Consider the following 19953-nt stretch of genomic DNA (forward strand, 5'->3'; position numbering starts at 1 on the left):
CCACAAGGAACGCGTCGCACACAACCAAAAAAAAAAGGTGCATACAAATTAATCCCCTATAGATTCCCAGAAATATATATATATATATATATATTTAATTTCTAAAATATATTTTTCAGCGTAATGGTGTTCCTATAAATCAACTAAATCAAATTTCGAAACTAATTCATTTTAACAAATATTTTTTTAAAAAACAAATATTAACAAAGGAAATTTTTTTTTTAAACCAAAAAATAAAAAATAATAATTCCTACCCCTCTGTTAAACTCTTAATATTGAAATAAACTATGATTTAACGATTCGTAATAAACATTTTCCAGAAAAAGGTTCAACATCCCGACTATATGAAAACCGAATCGTAGCATGCTCAAAATGTGGTGCATTAATGTGGACTTCTGAAAGCACTGCTACAGACCCACGAACAGGTGAACCAACTTTCACCCTTTGCTGTAACCATGGCCAGATCAAGCTTCCGCCGATCAAACAGCCGCCGGCCCTGTTAGAAAAACTTCTTCAAACCAGATGGTTTCGAGATACTATCCGAGTCTATAATTCTGTCCTTGCTTTTACATCCGTTGGAATGAAAATGGATTACAGTGTCGTCCACGCACCTGGTCCTTATACTATACGGATCCAAGGTCAAACCCACCACAGAATTGGCTCCCTCATACCGCGACAAGGCTGTCTCCCAGAATATCTACAGCTTTACATATTTGACACGGCTAACGAACTCAAAAACCGCCTAAATGCGATGGGGCAAACCTCAGCAGAAGGTAACCTCGATGAACCAACGTTGGCCCTCCTCATCGAGATGATTGACGAGAACAATTGTCTAGCAAAGATCTTTCGTCGTGCACGAGACCACTACGAAAGCGTCGGGTCAGAGTTTACTATTAGATTAGTCCAAGATAAAGGAAAGGGGAAAGAATACGACCTTCCAACTACAAGCGAGGTGGCAGGTCTTATCGTGGGGGATATGACATCAACAATTGGAGAACGTGATATAGTGGTTCAGTTTCAATCTGACACTTTGCAGCAGTTGCGAGACGATCACCCTCTATATATGAGCCTCCAATACCCTCTTTTGTTCCCGTATGGTGAATATGGGTTTCACACAGAAATTCCCCTGCATCTTGAGACAGGCACTTCAAGAACAAGGCAATTCGTGACCATCCGTCAATACTACGCTTCTCTGATCCAAACACGTCCTACCCAAGGAATGACGTTGATTAAAGGCGGTCGTCTCCTTCATCAATTTATTGTGGACGTCTATACAGCGATTGAAGAAGACCGACTGAGGTGGGCGAGAAATAACCAAGAAATCTTGCGGGCTGAGCTCTACAGCAATGTCCTTGATGCTGTAAGCAAAGGCGACACTGATGCTAAAATTATTGGCCAGAGATTTATACTCCCGCCAAGTTTCACCGGAGGGCCCCGGTACTTAGTCGAGAAATACCACGATGCTATGGCTATCTGCAGAGAATTCGGCAATCCAGATTTGTTTATCACGATGACGGCCAATCCCAACTGGAGCGAGATTAAAGAACATCTTGAGAAATACGGTGGAGATTCCCCTAATGATAGACCAGACATTGAATGTCGGGTTTTTAAGATGAAGCTCGATCAACTGCTCAAGGATTTCAAAGCAGGAACTTTTTTCAAGCCATACAAGGCAGCTCTCCACCGAATAGAGTTTCAAAAAAGAGGTCTCCCTCATGCACATATATTATTGTGGTTAGGAAACTCTACCAGAACACCGAGTGCAGAAGAAGTGGATGAAATAATTTCGGCCGAGCTCCCGAACAAAGAGGAAGACCCAGTTGCTTACGACTTAGTCACAAAACACATGATCCACGGTCCATGTGGGCTCTTCAATCCGAAGTCACCATGTATGGAAAACAATGTGTGCACGAAAAAGTATCCTCGGCCGAATAACGACACCACTTCGATTGACAAATCCGGGTATGTGTTATATCGTCGGCGCCGAACCGATGCTACGTGTACACTAAAGGCTGGAGTTGTACTAGACAACACTTTCGTCGTCCCTCATAACATTAAGCTTCTGAAGAAGTATGAAGCTCATATTAATGTTGAATGGTGTAATCGGACAAGCGCGGTGAAATACTTATTCAAGTACATAACCAAAGGCGTTGACCGAGCAACCGCTGTTATTGAAAAAGGAAATTCAGCAACTTCATCCGACGCCACAACATCCGGAGGATCAAAAGAGAAAGTCCTGAGGCAACGCAATGAGATCCAAGACTATATCGAAGCCCGGTATTTATCAGCTTGTGAGTCTATGTGGCGCACTTTCGCATTCCACATACACAAAAGAAAACCATCAGTTGAAAAGCTTATCATTCACTTGGAAGGCGAACACAATATTACGGTTAAATCAACAGACAACCTCGGCCGTGTAATCCACAAACCGGGTATCGAGAAGACGATGTTCACGGAATGGATGGTTTTATGCAGAAGGTCGGCGTTTGCCCGGACACTGACATATGTGCAGATTCCTGAATATTTTGTATGGAACAACAGTGCTAAGGTGTGGACTGAGCGTAAGAAAGGAAAATCCATTGGCCGAGTCGTAGCTGTCCATCCTTCAGCAGGTGATCGATACTACCTGAGGGTCCTCATTAATAAGATTAAGGGTCCTAGAAGTTACGACGAGCTAAAAACATACAACGACGTGAAATATCCTGACTTCAAATCAGTTTGTCACGCACGAGGCCTTTTGGACAATGATGTTGAATGGCTCGAGAGTATGTCGGAGGGTGCTCGAACGGCCAGCCCATACCAGCTTCGTGATATGTTCGTCACATTCCTAAACAACTGCTTCGTTGCAAGCCCTAAAGGACTATGGGAACACTCATGGAAATCAATGAGCGAGGACATACTTCACAAGAGGCAAAGGATCTTAGGCCACGCGAATCTGGAACTGGACGATAATACCCTGGAGCAATACACATTGATAGAAGTTGAAAAGTTGATGCGCATGCAAGATCGCTCCTTAAACGATTTTAAGGATATGCCGAAGATCAACCCTGTTTTGCTCAAGGAACTGGGGAACAGTCTGTGGAATCAGGAAATGGATTATGATGTTGCGGAGGAAACATTAAGGCATGACAAGCAGTACAAATTGCTCAATGCTGAGCAACTTGCAATCTACGAATCAGTCTTACACTCTGTTGATAAGAAAGAAGGAAAACTTTTCTTTGTATATGGTGCAGGGGGCACTGGGAAAACTTTCTTATACCAGACTATTATATCCAGACTTCGGTCAAGAAAACAAATTGTTCTACCAGTTGCTTCTTCGGGAATAGCCGCATTGCTACTTCCAAACGGGAGAACAGCTCATTCCCGATTCAATATTCCATTGAAGCTCGACGAAGATAAGCTCTGCAACATCAAACCAGGTACAATGCTTGCTGAGTTAATTGAGGAAACAGACCTCATAATTTGGGATGAGGCACCTATGACACACAAACATGCTTTCGAAGCATTAGACAAGTCTTTGAAGGACATAATGTCTATCAAAAATCCACCCGCAAAGAATCAGCCTTTTGGCGGCAAAACAGTTATGTTAGGTGGTGACTTCAGACAGATCCTACCAGTCATTCCGCAAGGTAGAAGAGCTGATACCGTACTAGCTTCGATAAGCCATTCATATCTATGGAATAGCTGTCACAAGTTCTCTTTGAAAACAAATATGCGAGTCAATCAGGATGAGACAGAGTTTTCTGAATGGCTTCTCAAAGTCGGGGAAGGTCGTCTAGGAGAAGATAAAGAATATGAGGAGGATGTGTACGATGACCAACTCTTAGATATCGATGATTCATTGATTTGTCAAAGTTTTGTTGACCCGTTGAAGGAAGTTGTTGATGCTGCATATGGAAAAATCAGCACCCCTATGCATTCCAAGACTTCTTACACCGATACAGCTATCCTCACTCCCCGTAACGAAACCGTTGATGAAATCAATGCTTATACCATCTCACAGACCGACGGGGTATCAAGAGATTACTACAGCTCAGACAGCTTTGAGATTTCAGATACTACATCAGATCAGAATGATACACTATACTCCATTGAGTATCTTAACTCATTGGAATTCTCGGGTTTGCCTTCGCACAAACTTACTCTGAAAATTGGTGCCCCAGTTATGCTTCTCAGAAACATAAATCAGAAAAAGGGATTATGCAATGGTACGCGGATGATCCTAACCCACGTTGGCGAACGCGTTCTGAAGGCCGAGATAATCACTGGATCCCATATTGGAGAAGAGGTCTTGATCCCAAGAATTGTGCTTCTGTATGATGAAACAAAATTACCGTTCACATTACGTCGGCGGCAATTTCCTATCAGATTGTGCTACGCAATGACAATCAACAAAAGCCAAGGCCAGAGTTTAAAAGAGGTCATCTTATATCTGCCTCAGCCAGTCTTCTCTCATGGTCAACTTTACGTGGCCCTCTCCCGTGTCACAAGCAAAGCAGGATTAACGATCATCAAAACTGAAGATCCTCACCAGCTGAAAGTGAAGAACATAGTCTACAAAGAAATATTCAAAGGCCTTCTTCCCGAGACAGGTAATTTTAAATTAATTATTTTTCCCTCCCATCTTTTTCAGAAATCTGATAACATATTATACTCACAGATTAGCAATCTCGAAAATACCGACCAAGCGATGATACAAGCCAATAAAGAAGGGACTTACACATAGGTTTACCCCACCTAACCAGGTACAGAACTTTTAATATAAAAAGCAATACTACAATATTCAACTAAACTCATGCTGACTAACTATTCTTATCCAATTTCAGGTCCTTTATTGCTCATGGTCCTCAAAAAACTTCTCATCTACAAAAGACTTAATCTGCTTCCTTCATCATCTTCTTTATTTACAGCTTTTTTGGCTTTTGAACATTTGCGTAAACTCCATATACAATCCACTTTTGCGTTCATACAATCAACACCTAAATTTATTATGATATTTACGCTCCACATTTTCATAGACAAATAACCCGGGCGTAGCCCGGGAACGAACCTAGTATACAATAATAATGAAATTTGCAAGAATGGAAAAGAGGGGTGGAGTCCAACATTGTTAGGTGTGAAAATACACTGCTAACCCTACCACTTATATCTTTCTCTCTCTTTTTAAAATAAATAAAATTAAATTAAATTAATTCTTCCCCGATAAAGGAACGTCGGCACAAACATACATTCTGATATCGAAGAAATATCAGAACCCTAGACAACCGGATTCAGCAAAAATGAACAAGCATAAACACAACAAAATCTTGATCAAAATCTAAAGAGAGGAGATTAGAGCCCGGAAAAAAAGACAGAGGAGCTATTGCCCCAGCCCCGACGAACGCAAATGGGTATTGGATCCGATGACCTCGCAGCTTCTCGGCAGCCGGTGTGTTTGAAACCGTACATCGATCCATCCACGATTAGTCTTCACCAAAACAGCCATCCCTAGAGTTGCCTCGCGCCCCGACCGCCGAAATCTACAAGAGACCCGACTCTCAAACTCCCTCCGCCAAGTTCAGCTGCTGCCTTGCCGTCACACACATCCTACAGCACCGCGCACAAACCCTAAAGTCTACCGGCCCGGCCAAGAAGAGCTTCAGCGTCTAAGAGGGAGATTTCCCGGAGAACAGCCATCCCCGAGACAAGCTCGTCGACACAAGAATCTTCACAGGGACGGCGTAACAAGAAGACCTTAGTCCCCATAGAGACTGTTCATCGCACAAAGATAATATAATAATTAGCCAGCTAATATGAATTATTAATGTTTACCTGTTTGTTAATTTAGCGGGCTAACATTCATTAACATTAGTTAGTTTAGCCGGCTAACAAATGTATTTTTATGTATTTGAATCAAATATTTTCACGCAGTATATTTGTTAGTTTAGTCGGCTAACATATATAATATGTTTAGGTATTTGTTAGTTTAGCCGGCTAACATTCGTTTGTTTAGCCAGCTAACAAATATATTTTAACGTATTCAAATCAAATCTTTTTATGTAATATATTTGTTAGTTTAGTCAGATAACATTCGTTTGTTTAGCCGGTCAACAATATATATAAACAGTTATTTACTAACAAATAGCTATGTTTACCGGCTATTTGGACACTTGAAGAATATTTTATTTTATATATAATTTAAAATAGTCCATGTACGATCGGTGAATGGTTAAACTTTTTGAGAACATCAATCATAGGTTAGCAAGGTTATCCTCCGACATAACCGGACACTCAATGTTTTTAGCTGGTTTTAATTTTTTTGTTATATGGCTATTTGAACAATTGACTGTCTTTAGTTTGAAATGGCAAAACTCATGTTCCAAAAGATGCATGTTTTACTTCAGAAGATCTTCACATATATCACAGGAAGCCAAACATCCTTGGCAACAAAAAAAACATGATAAGAAGAAGCTCGTTGAAACTCCTCTGCTTCAAAATTGCAAAGCAATGAAACCCTTCAGAGATAGAACCATCACATGCTCAATATTTTGCTATGGAGAAGAAAAGAAAGAATCTTGATCACAAAAGTTACTAAGGGATGTTGAAAAGCACTATTTTTGCGGCACAGCTCTTTCCCACTGTCCGGAGAAGTCCACACACGATGTTCCTTGGATTCTCGTAAAAGACGTACTTCGCGGCGGTGCTTTTGGGGATGTACGTGATTGAGAATTTGAATGATGGTTCCAGAGATTAACACATCTTCAGAGACCTGATCAAATAAAACATCAGACAGAAATGAAAAAATATTTATCTGAAACAAAATCCACAAAAGAACTAAGCAAAAGGTGTAGATTCCTAGGAGACTGAAGACGAACAGAAAACAAAGCAGAGGAATAAACCCAGTAGTAATGTTCCAAAAAAAAATTAATAATAAACCCAGAAGCATTTGTTAGACCTTATATTGGAAATTTCTTCAATTCAAATTATAAAAGGTAGGACAAAGCTTACCATCGTAAAATCAGACTAACGAGGAAGGACCGACCGATTAGAGGACCCGTCAAACGTGGGTTGCAGAAATATCAAGGAGGTGAGAACTCGAGGAGATTGTGAGAAAAAGGAAACGACGCTACGGAGAAACCAAAGGGATTGATAGAGATGCCGGTGATGTTTTGCGAGGAAACTAGATAAAATGGTCGGCGGAGTAAACAAAAAGGTTCGTTGATCAGGAAGTCGAAATGTGACTGTTACAGATGTGATTGGAAACCTTAATTCAGAAGAACTTGGAGATCATGATCTATGAGGTTTCTAGAGAAAACAAGATGAAAAGGGAAGATGAGTGAACAGTGATTTTGAGAGAGAAAGGAGAAGTTACGGTTTATATTAAATGCATGTAATCGGTTATCGTGTTTGTCTTGACAAGCTTTCTCACGCGTAATATATATATACAGAGTGTTTATATATACGTAAAAACGTAAGTGTTTAATTACGGAATAGGGGCAGAATTGCCATTAAAAAAAAACACATCATCGATTAAGTCAATTTTCCATAGCTGCAAAATAGTCAGTTATGTTTGTATAGGAGTCCCAATTTCTCTAAATTTTATCACAATTTTCGTGAAAATGACGAAACTATCCTTGGTTATTAAGATCTTAACATACGACGCCGTTTGGGAAAAGCTGCTTCTCCGTCCGTCGTAACACGTACACGTTCGAGGAGGAGCAACGCAACGCAGAGTTTTAGCATTTCTGATTGTTGCATCCAGGCTTCAGAGGTTTCCTTTGAGAAAGAAAGGGAAAGGCATCTACGTCTGGTAAAAATGGTGTCCCTCCCGTGGTGAAACCAGATGCCTCTAAAAGTGTCTCCTCCAGATGGTTCTTCAAAAGTGGTTATAGGAGGAGGAGGAGGCGCTGCTGCTATTGCTGGTGCTTTTCTCTTAGCATATCAGACTCTGGCTATTTTGGATCAGTACCTGAGGTACTATATATTTTCCTTTAATTCAACTTTAAAACATTTAATCAAATTAGTAGCTTGCATAATTGAAAGATAGACCCACCTCTTGCATAATTAGTTATTTTCCTGTATATATACTATAACAAGGATTGATGATGTAGTTCTCTAATCAGTCCTTCTCTTATCGGATCAGGAATTAGAAAAGCCAGGTTCTCTCCTCCTTCAGGAATACAATCTACAACGCAATGGTACTGAAACCACTGGATCACCATTAACAGGGGAGGGGATCTACTAACTAAAAATACTGAGGTTTTAAACTTTACTTTCCTCTCTCTGTTCCTTCAGTGTTTCGTGGATTAGCAGGCTCTTTCTAACTCAACTGAGGGGCTGAAAGATGGAAATTTAGTACTTGGTTTTCTGGATGCCATTCATGCAGCTGAGGAGAGACATTTTGAAGCCCAAGTCTCTTACTGCAAAACTACGAGCCTTGAAGGTTGCTTGATAGACGACATATCTCATATATTGATTTTAATCTCTCTACTGCCCTTTCTTTATCTGTGATGAGCTTCTTTGAGTGAAGCTGAAGAAATGGCAAAAGCTGAGTTGATTTCGGCAATTGCAAAAGAGAAGGTAGCGCAAATTGAAAAAAAAATGGTTCATGTTGTTAAATGTCATGTAACTCTACTTTTCTGTTGATATATATATGATTCAAAGGAAGTTTGGGATATTGTAGGGTGCACTTGCGCTGGAAGATACACTCTCCAAAGGGTTGCCAATCCAAAATGAGATAGATATGCTTCAGACTTATCTTGAAGGAATTCATCAGGACTCGATGTTAGACTTGGTGTTATCATCTCTTCCAGAGGAAGCACTATCCAGTGGAACAGATGCAGTACAGCCGCTGAACCAGAAGGTGAGGCTTATTTCACAGATGTCAAAAAGAGTTAAGAGAGCTGAACTAATAATCTCTTATTCTTGTATCTTCAGTTTAATACCTTGAGAGGAGCACTTAGACACTTCAGTCTCATTCCACCTGGTGGCGGAGGAATCTTAGCACATTCACTAGCAGATATAGCATCGTGGCTCAAGGTGTTAAAGGAAGTAAAGCAGAGGAAATACTGAATGCTTGGGTGAGACGTGCAAGAAACAGAGCCATCACAGAACAAGCTGTAACTCTTCTCCAATCTTATGCAACTTGTGCTAGCCTCACTTGATCATCTGGCCCAGAGTCCTCAAGTTCATTGATTTTGGCCAGAGGAAGAATCATTGGTTGTTACGATTCTCAATTCTTCTGTTTATAATAACTGCACTATGAAACATACACTGTTTCTTTTAGGACTCATCACTGGTTTGGTGTTTAAAATCACAGTTGTCCTTATCTGAGTTAGAATTTAACAGAAGCAGCTGAATGCGCTTAAATTTTGTTAGAATCGCCCGTATTTCTATAAACAATTCAAATCCTCCCATTTTCAATTTATTATTTGAATTTTCATATATTTGGTGAAGAAATATAGCTTAAGTTCACAGGTTAAAAGATTGTTGATGAATTTTAATGTTAGACACGGCATTCACTTTCGGTCAGTACCCTTTTGCATTATTGTTGTGTTCCTAAATACCAAATTAAGAATCTAAGAAAGATAACACACTAAACCAAACGACCACAAAGGTCATGCATGTATCTTTTTTTATCCATTTATGGGACATATATAATTCAAACCTTGTCCTGTCCGCATTATAAAGTTCTGCACTTTTTTTATGGTCAGGTTTGGACTCTGGTTGTTAGCAACAAAACCATATTATTATTTGACATGGATTTAAATAAAATTTGGATCTGTTGCAGGAAACTTCTTCTCGCCGGTTCCTTATAGTTAGAGGTGTGATTAGATTATGGTATCTAACTATTAAACGTACCGACTGCTGTAGGTTTGCTCGACAACTTCAAAACATTATACAATTTTGTCAGCTAACATACCGCTAATTTTTGGTGTGTAGTTACTTCCATAAAATATGACCATTCTATGAGTTCTATTTTACTGAGAAAAGTACGAATGTACTTATTTGTATTTACGGAGAATGTCAGCTCCTTCGACGATATTTGATATACAAAAATTGAATTTGAGAAGCTGAAATATTCCCTCAGCATCATGAACGGATAATTGCTGGATGTGTAATTATATTGTATCTATTATTGAATTGTGATCTAAATGTATTAATACACCAGCAAAAGAAAAACTAATAACCAGCAAACCTTAAATATGAAACAGCTAAGTTGAGGAGTTAGGTGGCACAACTCATCCAATCAGGAGACAACCTAACACGCGGATTTAAATCAGCGCCGTCAGATATAAGCACCTCAACATATCAACGCTCAAGATCTCCCCCTCGTACGTGTGAAGCTGTCTCGAAGTAGGCCACGATGTTTATCACCTTTAATTTTACTAAATTTTAATTTTATCATTGATCCCATTTTAATTTAATAGTGAACCGACTATTATTGTTTAGATAAATTACTTTAAATTCGTTAATAGATGATGCATGGCTCTCACCTTCTTCCTGCCTTCCTATGAATAACAAAACTTACAAAAAAACATTTTAAAAGTCGTGCTATTATTCCATTATTGCAGCTATATTCACATGAATTCCCTACAATTCTACCTTCGTATATATATTTTTCAAGAATGTTACAAACAGGTTTTATTTAAAGCCATTTATTTCGTTCAACTCAGATATTTACCGGTTTGGTTGATCAAAAATTATCATATCAGAGCGCAACCCTTGGTTCCAAACTTTTCTCATCAACTACTATCTTTACCTTAACAACAAGGTCTTTGGCATATATATTGCTTACAGCCTAAGTTCTTAAAGTAACATTTTCTATATTTTTATAAAACGGGCCAAATTTTAATTGATGTTGTGTCAATTTTAAACACAACAAGATACTCTTTCTTTCGTACCAAATACAATAATGTACTCAAAAGTAGATTATTTTATTAAAATATCAGAGGCCCTATATAAGTCGAGACAACCTAGCTAGCAACTCATTGCAAATCGAAACCAAAACAAATATCCATACAAACACAACACATATTTGAGAGACACAGAGGAAGAGAATAACCCATTCGTAGTTTTCTTGCAAACATAAAAAAAAAGCCAAAAATCAGAACAAGAAGATGGGAGTTGGAGGAACATTAGAGTATATATCTGAGCTAATAGGAAGTGGAGGAAGTCATAGCTATGGCAAGAGGAAGAAGAAGAAGCAGTTTCAGACAGTAGAGCTCAAAGTTAGAATGGATTGTGATGGTTGTGTCCTCAAGGTCAAAAACTCTCTATCTTCTCTAAAAGGTAAACTAACTACTTTTATAATCTAAATTAACATTTAGTTATCAAAATTCTCGTTCTATCCCATGTGAAATAGTGTTTTCGAAAAGGAAAAAAAGAAGTGTTGTCAGTTGAGCTACTTTGGTTTTTTTAATTTCGCTCACGTCCCGTTTTACCTCTCATACTTAACTCGTTTTGTTCAAACACTATCTAAAACATATACATGTACGTGAATGCACAGAGCTACATCTATAATTCCGTTTGTTAACATATTCAAATATTTTAATATGTCTTCTCAGGAGTTAAATCGGTGGAGATAAACAAGAAGCAGCAAAAGGTGACGGTGAGTGGTTACGCGGAAGCGAGCAAGGTGCTGAAGAAGGCGAAATCGACGGGGAAGAAGGCTGAGATATGGCCTTACGTACCGTACAACTTGGTGGCTCAGCCGTACATAGCTCAGGCTTACGACAAGAAGGCGCCACCTGGTTACGTTAGAAAAATGGACCCATACGTCACCACCGGGACGATGGCCGTCTACAACGATGACCCTTCTTACACTTCTATGTTTAGTGATGATAATCCCAATGCTTGCTCTATTATGTAATTATAAAACCACTAATAAAAAGGGGTTTATATTTATATGTATAAACATGGATTATATAGATTTTGGTGTTTTTTTTTGGTTCAGGATTTTGTCTTCTTTTGCATGTGCTTTCTGTTTGTGTTACAAGAATGTTAATTAATTTTAGTAAATGCATATAACCTAATCAATTGGATGTTATAAGTGATCATTGGCACATTACAGAAAGAACTATTCATTATGGAATTAATTTCAAGATTTTTTACTTTTACCAAAACATCTCTCACATCATCCGATCATGGGTTACTTTTTTTTTTTTCTGGTCACTTGCTTACCATTAATTTAAGTTTGAGCTTTTTGCTTTAGGTGTTGTTCATGCTCTTTTAGCTAGTTTTTTGAGAACTCAAAAGTCCAACTCTTTTCTTTTCACCAACTATGAAAAGAAAAAAAATCCAAAAAGTGGGTAGTAACAAATAAAGCTAACTCTGAGAGAAAGAAGAAAACAAATATTTCACTACACAACATAAACTGCTTATAAAATGTTTTTATACATACCCATATGATTCTTGATCCTCAGATGTATACAAAGTAACACCAGCTTTTTAAAACATCTCCATTGCTCTGTAAATGGAACCCAGGATCAGCTCCTTCTGTTGTTCATACCAAGAACCAAAGTTTTACACATTTGTTTTACCTCGAGATTCATAAGTTGTTGTGGGGGGGGGGGGGGGGGGGGGACCAAAAACAGAGACATGACGCCGAATGAACAATCACATCGCAACTTTATTCTAGACTCTGTACATCTTTGTGACACAGGCTACATCAAATGACCTAGACTGAATCTAACCTAACACGCGCTTCTCCACCTTACATGATTTACCGAGGTCATAACTCAACCATAATTACGTATATGAGTTATGTCTTATTCTTCAAGAGCAAACTACTCATTGGGTTATAGTGGAAAAATGTCAATGTTTACATATGATAAGAGCTAGAGAATCTGGCGATATACATCATATACATAGCTATTTCTTCCTTTACAGAACGAAACTGGAGTTGGCAGGCTTCATCTTGTGTTACTTCCAGGGTAGATCTCAACAAAATTGATATCATATAGCAAAGTTGCATTGCCAGGTATGTTACAGTCACCTGCATTAACCAATACGACAGTCCCAATTATATAAATCATTGCTAGGAGCATAGAGCAGAAACACATATACAAAGAATGGTTTGGGAAGTACCGGAAAAGCATCCTGCAGGCTCTGGTCCATAAGCTAACTTAGGTGGAATCTGAAGTTTGCGCTTTCCCCCTGTAAATAAAACATTGGTTTCAGCCTAATAAAAGACACATACTCCGAACGTACGAAAATTAGAATACTACTTGCCTACTCGCATAGGAGGTACTCCTTCGCCTCCAAGAATCCCTTGGTCTAGACCCCTTATAACCTAATAATCACAAAGAGTAAGCAGTTAAGCACCAAGAAACTAACATCATTTTATTTCTCAGTACATCAAATTAAAATAATTAAATCCAGCTTAGAACTCCACTAGCTAAACTTTGAAGAGAATGCAATCTAACTAAGATTTTTTTTTTTTTATAATCAAACTAAGATAATCATTGGGTTAGGTTATTGCCTTGCCCACACCAATCCGCATAGTAAGTGGTCTTGCACGCTTATATGTACTGTCAAACAACGTTCCATCTGCAAACCTAGCCGTGTAATGGACCTGCCCAAACACCAAATTCTCAAACTCTGAACCAAAACGTTTTGCAAATGCTTACGTATGCAACACAAAATAATTATTACAATTTTGATTAATTTGATTAATCAATCAAAATTAATTTGATTAATCAAAAAAAAATTGATTAATCAAAATTTTACCAAAAAAATAAAAATAAATAATTAATCAAATTGTCGTAAAACATGGTAAGTGCTGAACCGTTAAAAGAGAGATAGATTTATTACATTGACGAGTACGCCACGTGGGGCTTTATCACCGAACCCAACTGCGATATCGCAGAATCCAAGCCCTGATTTTGCGTAGCTGTATTCGCAGAGAGGGTCTCCAACAGTGGCGTAGTACTCAATCCTCGTGGCGTCTGCGTCCAGAGGCGTTATAGAGAGAATCGTGGCAGCTAAAAGGCCTAAACCCACTCCGAAAACGTTCTTCTTCGCGCCGGTTAAGCTCCTCTGTTTCTGCTGGCCATCGGTGGAAGAAGAAGAAGAACAGAGACATGAGAATGACGATGACGACGAAGAAGAAGAAGAACAGATGGTGGGTCTGAAGGAACTTGTGTAGTGAGATGATGTGAGTGTTAAAGTAGAAATCGCCATTGTTGGATCCGAGCTTTCTTCGTTCTCTTCTTCCTTATCTGTGGGAAGAGGAAGCGTTTGGTCTTTAATCTTCTGAGAATGCAACTGGCAAAAAAATACAAAGTGGATATGATTGTAGGACCCACCTGCCATGTAATAGTAATACTATGAATATATTTTTGTTATTTTGATTAACCCAAAATTTTAGCGAATTATTGGACATTGTCTATAGTTAAAACTATTGAGTGATTAGACCTATAAACCAATTAAATTACGTTATCATTTTCTATTGTTGGGTGTTTAGTCATATCCTTTGACATAATTATATTTAAGACCAAATGGACCATTAGAAGGAAGATACATTATCGAAAGCTGAAAATATTTGAAGCTAAAACAAAGTGTCAAAAAAATAGAACCTAATCCATTACCATTCACTAACAACTCCCAGCTGCCTCATCTGCATTCAGAGAATTAAGCCACCGAGATTTTCATCCAAGATGTAACATTGCTAAAGTCTATACCATATGTATTCCTATAAAAAATTTCATATTGTCAAACTATAATAATATATACTATACAAAAAATAAGTGTATTTTACATTTTCACTTAGTTTTACAAACTTGTAATTCAAAACCAACTTAAGCTATATCTCTTATATATAATCCTAGATTTCATCTTATTTTGCGATAGGGATTCGTAACAGTTATATTAGATTGCCATCCCGTTTGATGTTAATGTAGTATTCATTTCCCTTTGAACCAACTCTTTAACATTAGGGGCCAATCGGCCCACAAAATATAGAGAACCTGAATCCAATCAGCTGGATAGTAACATGATGCCCATATTTCCAGTGGCTTATCAATGAAATATGACATCGAATATTGGCATGATCCGTTCATATGAAGATGTAGAAAATCTATTAGTGCGACAATAGCTGAGTATCATGGTCCACCGTAACCACCACCATAATAATAATCATCATCATCATATATTCCTTTTAGATAGAGATACACAGATTGTGGTCAGTTTCTATGTACTATAATGTAAGTGATGTATGTAGGTTATGTCCCGCACATTGATAACTTATTAGTGTAACTGGTCCATGGACAGAAAATAAAAATCGTTTGAACTTTTGTACACATGAACAAGCAAAAGATATTCTCATAAAATCTCATGATTTGTTTTACGACCATCAACTTTTATGGTGAAAAAGAAGAGTTTGTTAGTTTTTGTAAAGAGTTATATACAGTAGCTAATGACATCGTTGAAAAATCACCTAACAAAAAGTAACATATCTCTGAAGTGTTACTAAAGATTAGAGAGTTGAAAGTTATAAAGCTGAATAATCTTGGTTTCTTTAATGAAAAAAATTTAATTAGAGAGATGGAAGAAAAAATAAGTAAGAACTTTATCACTTTATATTTGGTTATCAGCATATACTGTACATTCCCTTTTGCATTCAATTTATTCTACTTGGAATTTATCAAATTTCAAATCTACCGGTAGGTAACTGGTAAGAATGAGATGGTAAATTCTGTTGAAATAAAATATCAAACGGAATTACATATCATAATGGGAACTTGACTCTTAATAAATGTTAATGATGCGAAAGAAGACACCAAAGAAAAACTAAGCACATGGGAGAACAGTATTTATCAAATTTCAAATCACCACGACTATAAAAAAGCTATACTACTATATAATTATATATTCCATAATCCAGCGGCCGTAGAAAATTCCATAAATTTCGCCATCATTCACTCTATTATAAGAATTAAATAAGAATATATAAAGAAAGTGTGATTTAAATGTAATCCAACTACAAACAAATACTTACCAAGAGGTACTATGGAAAACTAAGATAAAACAAAATAAGAAGCATGGATTAACTAATTTTGAAAGAACCCTAAAATTAAAAATAATTATTCAAAAAGTGTTTAATCATACGAACATATATAGAATCATAAACTAGTAACTTAATTATCCTACACATGCTATCTTTAATTTGTTGAAATGAATAAGCATATGCCAAGAGATTAGCTTGGATATTCCGGAATTCGGACAATGTGTATATATAAAGTTATAAACACTTCTATGTTCTTTGGTCGGAAGATGAACATAACCAAGTATTGTCATTATTATGATCATGATCAGAAACACCGTAACCACCATTTTCACCAGTGGTTTTGTTCCCGTTAGCCACTGTGGTCGTCGTCTGAGGAGTAATAGATTGACTCTGCAACATACCAAGACCAAACTGAATATTGCTTCTAGGGTTTGAAATCTGAGTTTGAAGAAGAGACTGTAGATTCATATCCTCAAAGCTGTTGTTAGGGTTTTGATATTGCTGAATCTGTGATCCGGAGAGGAGAGGAGACGTTGGGAGGAGTTTTTGAGCGAAAGGTTGTAACAAGATGTTGTTGTTGCTGCTGTTGTAGTAAGAGTTTGGCGATGAAGAAGACAAGCCGAGGAATGTCTTGAGGCGCGTGGTGTTCACGACGGAGTTGTTGTTGAATAGCGGCGGAGATGGGATCCCTGTGAACTCTTGAACCATCGCTCGGAAATTCGAAGTATCCGTCTTTAGAACCGTCGTTGGTGCTCGCCTTGATGCTCGAGATCTTTTCTTGGTTTTCTTGGTTACTCCTACGTTGTTAGGAGGAACTGATGACGTGGTGGTGAAGGTTCGGAGTTCAGGTTGAGTAACCGGGTCGGATTGTTGGTTTACGGGCAAGAAGGTACCGTTGCTGTTACTATTGAAGTAATTTTGTTGTAATAGAGAGTTGTTGTGGTCGAAGTGAAGGGGGTTGATGTGGTTTTGTTGTGGCCGAGGTAAAGATACCACGTGGTGGTTGTGGTGGTCGAAGAAGGCTGAGATGGATTGATCACCGGCGCGAGAATCGTATTCTTCTCCTCCTCCTCCTCCTCCGCTTGAAGATTGCATGCTACTACTATTACCAGACTCCATCTTCTTCTGGCCAAACAAAAATTACAAAACTCTTTAGGTATGAATTTAGTGAGAGAAAACGTAAGAAGTGATTCCGATGAGAATAGATACTCGAGTTAGGACATTTGGTTTGACACTTGAAAAAAAAAAGACATTTGGTTTGACACGATTTTTTAATCATTGTATTTTGTTTTTCTGTGGGAGATATATAGGGAAGGTGAAATCGTATTAAGTGGTTCCACCACCACCATCCACTATTGTCTACTCTATATATTATATACATGTATCTAAGGTTTGGTTTCTATTAAATTATACATTTTGGTGATAGTCAAATTTAGTTTGATTGTAGATTTCCTGGTTTCGATCACGATGGTATTCAACTTATCTTCAATATTCATTTTTTTGTAGAACAAAGCTTCTATATCTTGCTATTTACCTTTCTTTGTTATTTGTGGGTATGTATACATGAAAGTAAAAGTTATAAAAGTAAACAGTCATCTAATAAGATTTTTAAATATGTAAACTGCAATTTTTTTGCTCCCATTGTTCTTTGCAATATATTTACAACATTAATATGAAAAAAATATTATGAGGTTAGGGAAACAGTGATTAAAAGCATATGGGCTGTTCAATTTATTATCTGCTAATCTATTACATGATGTCATAATTAGGTCAGTTAGCTTGGACCAGATTCAAGAATAGGTAATTAGATGTCATCCTATAACTAAAATAATACTATTTGTTAGAAAAAAAAACTAAAATAATACTATTTGATACTTTTCAAATTTTCATTGAGCAGTTGCAACATTAGATAAAAAACAAAGGTGAATAAACATGTACGTGACCATTGCTATTTATTTGTTTTCTCCTGATTTCTTTGCAAATTACATATATTGATATATAGAATAATGGTTTGTGTAGATTTGGATGGACGCAGAGTTTGGTCAGAAAATAAGAATCATCTTTCGTGTTGTTTTAAAATTTCTAACTACATTATACATTTATATTAATATATGTTAAACTTTCTTATCTGGTACGTGGATATCGTTCTAATTTTTTTATCTATTAAATTAATAAAATTTTATATACTCACTAAATCAGTGCACTAACAACTATAAAATTGTTATTCTCCAGAGAAACGAAGATAACAAATGTTCCAAACCTCTTTGACCATCATCGTAAGTTAGTGCAGAATGCAACTATGCATTAAATTAATATTGTCATATTTTTGAATTTTTCTTAAAATCTATATGTTAAACCCTTGCGAAAATATAGAGTTTTTCGGCAAATAATCTATATACTGAAGCCTATACTCCTTGGAGCTGTTTCAAAAATTTTAATCACATTAAATTTCTATTAATGTATGTTAAATTCCCTTTCATAATTCATGGACATCGTTCTAATTTTTTATCAATTAATTTAGTAAAACTCCCTAAATCAGTGAACTAACCACTATAAAATTGTTATACTCTAGAGAAACAGAGTACATTTGTATTAATTATGTTAAACCTCTTTGGCCATCATCATATAATAGTACATAATGCAACTATGCATTAAAACAATATTTTCATATTTTAAATTTTTTTTTTTAAATCTTTGTGTTAATCCCTACGAAAATATTGAGTTTTTCGAGAAATGCTCTATATTCTGAAGTATATCCTCTTCACTGTTGTTTTAAAATTTCTAAACATATTCTACATTTGTATTAATGTATGTTAAACTCTCTGTCATGGTACATGAGCAACATTCTAATTTTTTTATCAATTCATTTATAAAAACTTCATGCACTCACTAAATCAATGGAATAACAACTATAAAATCACTATTCTCTTGAGAAACGGAGACAAGAGAGGTTTCAAACATCTTTGACCATCATCATATGTTAGTGCACGATGCAACTATGCATTAAAACAATATTTTCATATTTTAAGAATATTTCTCAAAATCTATATGTAAACCCCCTACGAAAATAATGAGCTTTTCGATAAATGCTCTATATTCTGAAGCCTATACTTTTCAATGTTGTTTTAAAATTTCTAAACACATTCTAAATTTATCTTAATGTATGTTAAACTATCTTTCATGGTACATGAGCAGCATTCTAATTTTTTATCATTAAATTTATTAAAACTTCACACATTCATTAAATTAGTGGACTTACCACTATAAAATATCTATGAAACCGAGACAAGAGAGGTATCAAACAACTTTTACCATCATCGTATGTTATTGAAAGATGCAATTATGCATTAAAAACAATTCATATTTTTCAAATTTTCTCAAAATCTATGTATAACCCCTACGAAAATATTGAGTTTTTTGGTAAATGATATATATTCTGAAGCATATACTCTTCAGTGTTGTTTAAAATTTTTTAATCACATTCTAAATTTGTATTAATTATGTTAAACTCTCTTTCATGGTACATGAGTACCGTTCTAATTTTTTTATCAATAAATTTTGTAAAACTTCATACACTCAATAAATTAGTGGACTAAACACTATAAAATCGCTATGAAACATAGACAACAAATGTTTCAAATTTCTTTGACCATCATTATATTATATTTCAGGATGCAACTATGCATTGAAACAATATTATCATATTTTTTAATTTTTTTCAAAATCTATGTGTACCCCTACGAAAATATTAAGTTTTTCGTTAAATACTCAATATTCTGAAGCCTACACTCTTCAGTATTTTTTTTAAGTTTCTAACCACGTCCTATATTTTTATTAATGAATCTTAAACTCTCTTTCATGATAGATAGGTAACATTCTATTTTTTTATCAATTAATTTAGGAAAACTTCATACACTCATTAAATCAGTAGACTAAACACTATAAAATCATTATTCTATAGAGAA

General features: G+C 36.5%; 4 protein-coding genes across 7 annotated transcripts; 2 read left to right on the top strand and 2 right to left on the bottom strand.

Moving 5' to 3' along the window:
• The first annotated feature begins 324 nt into the window (after positions 1–324).
• On the top strand, positions 325–9359 carry LOC103851449. Of its 3 annotated transcripts, none has more exons than XM_033289339.1 (5): positions 325–7953; positions 8123–8238; positions 8366–8559; positions 8663–8842; positions 8917–9359. In XM_033289339.1, exon 1 carries the CDS (start codon positions 386–388, stop codon positions 4724–4726), a length of 4341 nt encoding a protein of 1446 aa, XP_033145230.1. In that variant the 5' UTR covers positions 325–385; the 3' UTR covers positions 4727–7953; positions 8123–8238; positions 8366–8559; positions 8663–8842; positions 8917–9359. The 3 variants fall into 3 exon arrangements, with proteins under 3 accessions (XP_033145230.1, XP_009126581.2, XP_018514920.2); XM_009128333.3 differs by having other exon boundaries at positions 8123–8177; positions 8275–8559; XM_018659404.2 differs by having other exon boundaries at positions 8123–8559.
• A 1709-nt stretch (positions 9360–11068) lies between these two features.
• On the top strand, positions 11069–12010 carry LOC103851668 (heavy metal-associated isoprenylated plant protein 23). The gene is made up of 2 exons (XM_009128579.3): positions 11069–11271; positions 11547–12010. Exons 1-2 carry the CDS (start codon positions 11100–11102, stop codon positions 11849–11851), a joined length of 477 nt encoding a protein of 158 aa, XP_009126827.1. The 5' UTR covers positions 11069–11099; the 3' UTR covers positions 11852–12010.
• A 719-nt stretch (positions 12011–12729) lies between these two features.
• On the bottom strand, positions 12730–14243 carry LOC103851766 (photosynthetic NDH subunit of lumenal location 4, chloroplastic). 2 transcript variants are annotated; one of them, XM_009128661.3, is made up of 5 exons: positions 13795–14240; positions 13463–13555; positions 13213–13273; positions 13069–13137; positions 12730–12976 (listed from the first exon to the last, which is right to left on the bottom strand). In XM_009128661.3, the coding sequence occupies exons 1-5, from the start codon at positions 14161–14163 to the stop codon at positions 12894–12896; spliced, it is 675 nt and encodes a 224-aa protein (XP_009126909.1). In that variant the 5' UTR covers positions 14164–14240; the 3' UTR covers positions 12730–12893. The 2 variants fall into 2 exon arrangements, with proteins under 2 accessions (XP_009126909.1, XP_033145562.1); XM_033289671.1 differs by lacking the exon at positions 13463–13555 and having other exon boundaries at positions 13795–14243.
• A 1708-nt stretch (positions 14244–15951) lies between these two features.
• On the bottom strand, positions 15952–18250 carry LOC103851859. The gene has a single exon (XM_009128766.3). It carries the CDS (start codon positions 17105–17107, stop codon positions 16235–16237), a length of 873 nt encoding a protein of 290 aa, XP_009127014.1. The 5' UTR covers positions 17108–18250; the 3' UTR covers positions 15952–16234.
• Positions 18251–19953: the final 1703 nt, after the last annotated feature.

The sequence above is a fragment of the Brassica rapa genome, chromosome A01 (assembly GCF_000309985.2).
Source record: "Brassica rapa cultivar Chiifu-401-42 chromosome A01, CAAS_Brap_v3.01, whole genome shotgun sequence".
NCBI classification, from domain to species: Eukaryota; Viridiplantae; Streptophyta; class Magnoliopsida; order Brassicales; family Brassicaceae; genus Brassica; species Brassica rapa.